This window comes from Asparagus officinalis, chromosome 8 (assembly GCF_001876935.1).
Source record: "Asparagus officinalis chromosome 8, Aspof.V1, whole genome shotgun sequence".
NCBI lineage: Eukaryota > Viridiplantae > Streptophyta > Magnoliopsida > Asparagales > Asparagaceae > Asparagus > Asparagus officinalis.
Window position 1 is genome coordinate 129,426,272 of NC_033801.1, and position 5,623 is coordinate 129,431,894.

At 38.2% G+C, this 5,623-nt stretch overlaps 1 protein-coding gene across 1 annotated transcript; it reads left to right on the forward strand.

Moving 5' to 3' along the window:
* Positions 194 to 3,236, forward strand: LOC109820673 (CAX-interacting protein 4-like). Its single transcript, XM_020386853.1, has 2 exons — positions 194 to 864; positions 3,074 to 3,236. Exon 1 carries the CDS (start codon positions 327 to 329, stop codon positions 849 to 851), a length of 525 nt encoding a protein of 174 aa, XP_020242442.1. The 5' UTR covers positions 194 to 326; the 3' UTR covers positions 852 to 864; positions 3,074 to 3,236.

Consider the following 5,623-nt stretch of genomic DNA (forward strand, 5'->3'; position numbering starts at 1 on the left):
GCGCCGCCCTCCAAACCCACGGGATCTGGCAAAGCGCCATCGGGTACGATCCCTACGCTCCCTCCACGAAAGACAAAGATCCGAACTCCTCGAAATCCGATCCGAACATCGCCGCCGATGACGGCGAACCCGGATCCGACAACGCCTACGCCAGCTTCCAGGGGCTCCTCGCCCTCGCTCGCATCACCGGATCCAACGCCGACGAGACACGTGGCGCCTGCAAGAAGTGCGGCCGGGTCGGCCACTTGACGTTCCAGTGTCGAAATTTCCTCAGCGTGAAGGAGGATGTGGAGAAGGATGAGGGAGCGATCGAGAGGGCGAACGCGATGTTTGATAAGATCAAGAAGAGGAAGGAGGGGAGTGAGAGCGAGAGCGAGGATGAGGAGGAGAGCGATAGCGAGGATTCGGACGAGGATCCGGAGATGGAGAGGATCATTGCGGAGAGGCTCGGCGGGAAGAGGGGGAAGAAGAGGGCGGAGGTGAAGGAGGTGGAGGAGAGGAGGAGGGGCAGGTCGAAGAGGAGAGGTGAGAAGAAGTCGAAGAGTGAGGATAGGAAAGATAGGAGGAGGAGGCGTAGGGATTCAAGTTCGGATGAGGATGAGGAGGATCGAAGGAAGAGCAGGAAGGAGAAGAGGCGGAGGAGGAGTCATCATCGGAGGAGGGAGGATGATGATGATGATTCTGATGAGGGGTCGGAGGACGAGAGAGATAGGCGTAGGAGGCATAAACGAAGGCATGGGCGACATAGGAAGAGCGATTTGGGTAGTAGTGAATCCGATGAGACTACGGCAAGGAGGAAGAAGCAGTCAGATGAGAAAAGCAAGCATCGAAAGCGGGAGGAGAGGAAGTAATGCAGATTGTGGAGTAAGTTCTATTTGCTTTATATGCTATGTTGTTATTTGCTTTTTTATGTCATGGTATTGTATCAAAACGTGAGTATATACCTTGAGCTTGAATTGGTTGGTGGCGTAATTGAGCTCATAATGTTATCGCTAAATCTTGTAAACTATTATGTGTTCGAATGTTTCGCATATGAGCTATTATTGGATGCTTTAGTACTATATCACTTGTTTGGGCTTTGCTGGATTACCGGGAATTATTGATGCTTATGATCAAATACTTTGTAGTTGTTGCGGGAGGAATGGGTGTACTGGTTGATGCTAGCGTTAAGTGCAAATTGATTAATGGTATTACTAAAGCTCAACTCTTAATCTTTTTTTTTGAGAAAAAGGATGGATTACCAAAATAGTAATCCAGTTAGCTAAATTAAACAAATTTTTTTACAAAATAATACACATCCCCAACCAAGAATGTGTACACTAAATCAGCTATGATTTACAATAAACTGCCCCAGTTCCCCTCCCCTGCTATCATTTATCAACAGCATAGCATAAAATGTAGCATAAAACATAAAATGTAGCATAAAACCAACACTTATACAAAGTTTTCATATTTAAACAACAAAACAAATTCACTTTTCCAGGATTAGCCTTCATTCCAGCAAAATCACCGTATCTACCGCACTCCCAGCAGCAGGTACAACAGGTACAGGAATTCTGGCATTTGCAGCAAAAATCCTTTTCCTTTTCCTCCTCCTCTCTTGCAATCTAGCTGCACGATCAGATACCATCTGTGAACCTATCCAAAATTTCGCAAAAGTCAAAATTTTGCCCAAAAACTCAAGTGATCTCATCCTCTTATTTGAAAAAATACTATCATTTTTTCCTGCCAAATACACCAAATAAGAGAACAAATAATCACATCTCTTTCAATATTCCAACTGTCATTCTCCTCCTTAGTCCAAGTATTCCAAATTTCTTTTAAAGAATACAAAGTAAAATCTTTTTTATTTTCAATTTATATTGAATAGATCTCCATATTGAATATACAAACTCACATTTTCCAAAAAGATGAAGATGGTTTTCCTCTTCTTTGGAACAAAAGCAACACATCAAATCCATATGAACCCCTTTCTTTTCCAATTTTTTTTTTTTTTGTGTTTAATCCATGCCTTAAAGCCAACCAGACCAGAAATTTCACCTTTAAAGGAACAGGGGGTTTCCAAAGATTTGTGCAATCATATCTTAAACCTCCATTAATAAGAAATTGATAAAAAAAAAATTTAACAGTAAACTTGCCTTTTGCTTCCCAAATCCAAATTCTCTTGTCCTCCCTGTGTACAAAATTAGCAAGCATCATATTGTTCAACGTATTAACATATTGGAAAACCAAATTTCCAGTCAACTGCCTTTGAAATTGAATATCCCAAATCCATTCATTATTTATCTTTTTTCTCAAACTGCTAATAGAAGCAAAAGGGGAAGATGCAATATTAAAAAGAAAAGGAAACATAGAAGCCAGTGTATTTGCACATGTCCATTTGTCAAGCCAAAATAGAGTTTGATTTCCATTCCCCACTTCTACACGAGTACTGCACAAAAAGCTTTCAGCATTAACAAAAAAATTCTTCCAGAAATGTGATAAGAATCTTCTATCAGAATAAAAGTATTCTGTCCAATTTTTATTCTCAAAATATTTGTAAAAACTTATTTGTTTCCACAGATCCAGAATAAAAGTATTCTGTCCAATTTTTATTCTCAAAATATTTGTAAAAACTTATTTGTTTCCACAGATCCATCTTATTATCAAACCACTTCCTTTTTATTCTCAAAATATTTGTAAAAACTTATTTGTTTCCACAGATCCATCTTATTATCAAACCACTTCCAAATCCACTTCCCCAACAAAGCTTTATTCATAATTTTCATATTTATTATACCCAAGCCACCAAACTTTTTAGATCTACACACATCTTCCCATTTAACCAAATTAGAAGAATTCTTATGTTCCAAAGAACCAGTCCGCAGAAATCTTCTTCTCATTGTGTCAATTTTATCAATAAGCCACACAGGAAGTAAAAAGAATGACATCCAGAAAATTGGCATGGAAGAAAGAACTGCATTAACTAACACTAATCTTCCTCCTCTTGATAAAGATTTTCTCTTCTATAAAGCTAATCTTCTCTCAAACTTCTCAATTAAATGAGACTAATCTTCTTTTTTTAATTTTTCAGGTCTCAAAGGAACTCCAAGATATGTAATAGGCTTCCACTTTTACAATTCAACATACCAGCCAAATTATGTTGCAAAACCTCATTATCCTCAAGAGCAATAAGCAAACTCTTATTAAAGTTTATTTTTAAACCAGATGCTGATTCAAAGCAATATAAAATTAATTTTAGAATTGTCAGCTGTTCTATTTTGTTTTTACAAAAAATCAGAGTATAATCCGCATATTGAAGGCAACAAACTTTCTGACTCATACTGTTAGGACCCAATCCTTCAATAAGAGAAGCCTTAGCTACTAAATTCAACATTCTGGTGGAAAGAATCAGCTGCCAAAACAAACAAAAGAGGAGATAAAGGATCATCTTGACGTACTCCTCTTTTGAACATAATCCAACTACCAATTTTTCCATTTATATTAATGACAGACATACCCCCTTTTAAGCATAAGCTCAACTCTTAATCATATAGTTGTATATCTTAAAGTAAACTAGCGTCTAGTATTTGAGTTGTCATAAGAGCCATTATTGGTGGAAGAGGAATAGGTGGTATATCCTTGGACTTAGTGGGCTGATCAATGTTGATGCTTATGAGGACACAAAGGAAGAATTGGAGGTTCATTGATTGCAGGGAATGGACAAAAACTGCACATTAAACTGCTATTTGTCTCAATTTTTTAGGTTTACGGAAATTGCTGATTTTCTCTTAAAAGTCATCCCCCTTGCTTATGAATCTCGTTTCATTAAGCTATTTAACATGATTGACATTTTGTAGGCCTTCTGTGCACGCGCGCATGTGCATGTGTTTGTGTTTGTGCTGTGGAGATGAAGGATGCTAGTACTGATGTTTTATGGATGTGAGTTATTATTTGTAGGATCCAGTTTTCATAGATCCTTATTTTCTTCAAAGTTTTGGGCTTCTAATGTAACAATTGCTAGATTCCACAGGTGATGTTTGGGGTTTTTAAGTTGAGAATTATTGGGATTAAAGGGGATTATTAGCTTGCATCTAGATGTGAACGGAGAAGAAACAATCTAGATGTGAATGGAGAAGAAAACAATCTAGATGTGAACATAGAAGAAAACAAGTCAGAAAATAGGTGAATATGAGAGAGAGAGAGAGAGAGAGAGAGAGAGAGAGAGAGAGGATAACAAGTTCAGTTTCAACATTCACTTTATTCATTATAACATTCAGTCTCTCATCTAGATTCAGCATTGATTTTGTGTAGAGTAGTATGTGAATCTTCTTGCACTACATGACTGACTCCTGAGTCCTGATAGCGTTACTTAGCATCATTTCGTATGTGCGCAAATGTTCCCAAGAAATGGACTAAAAAAATCTCATGATGTATCATCCAAGTTGATGTTTCATATTTCTCATGCTCTACATACCTTGAGATAGTAGTAAAAGAATTATTATGGTATTCTAGCTTGGATTCTGAATGTTACATTCTGATTAGAGTGTGGCTGTGATATGGTAGTTATGCTACAAGGTGTACCCTCCCCCTTACAGGATATAGAATGCGGTAAAGGTCTTCAAATTATCAATGTTGTTTGGTCTTCAAATTATCAATGTTGTTTCATACTTCAGCGACCGAGCAGTTTTCTCTTCAGTTTTGATCATCTGATGTTCAAAACTTGCGTTCTTGTGTGGTGTTATAGTTTGGAAGTGTAGAAAGTATCTAGACTAGTTATATGTAAACCTACATGAAAGAGCTTAGCATGGTGAACTGTGGAGCTTATATAAGATAATTTCTTCCGTGGAGTGGTATTATAAGGGATGATTAGATCAACCAGGCGATCTATTCTCTTCATTAGCTCCCTCGACGTTTTCTCCTTTCCTGGTTTCAGATGTGTATTCATGCTCATTTGCTAATGTTTCCTCGCAAAGACAAGAGTACAGAGAAATTATGCACTTGGGATGCCTTCGCTGCTTTCATATCAATAGCTCGCAAATATTATCACGCAGGATTTGTACTCTCATGATGGTTAGCTGAGTAAGTCCAAGAGTGACTGTTGTGTTTACCGTCTTCCTTTAAGGTATAAGAGTATTACAGAAGATGACGGTCGGGCCCTTGGCCTGATCAAACTATCTGCTGCGATAACAGCGACTGAAAACTGTAGCCGTTCACCGACATCTGTGGAGGGCGGAGGGGATGATGACGGTCGGGCCCTTGGCCTGATCAAACAAAACCCAAAAGCCAACTCGAGCAAGTCTTATTGGTTAGGGCGTTTGCTTTTATAGAAAAAGTTGCAGCCGACAACAATTTTTTACGCCCTATTAACAAAAGAGCGTTATCATTTTACTATAGTCCAATCCGTTAGTTTAGCCTTTTTGTATAACAATATAAAACCAACAAATTAACCAATGCAATCGCAAACCGCACCAGATAATAATAAAAATAATAGATTAATAACAGAAGGAAGAAAAGCCCATTTAAAAGATTCAAGGCATCATTTTAGCAAAATCCCTGTTCTAAGTACATCAGCAATTCAACGTCCATCCGTGAGTATAATAAATCAGCTTAAACAGCTAAAACTAGACCTCTAAACACAGCA

What these genes read in the sequence shown, in the direction of transcription:
- LOC109820673 (XM_020386853.1), top strand. Translation starts at nt 327, where the DNA reads ATGTTTGATAAGATCAAGAAGAGGAAGGAGGGGAGTGAGAGCGAGAGC.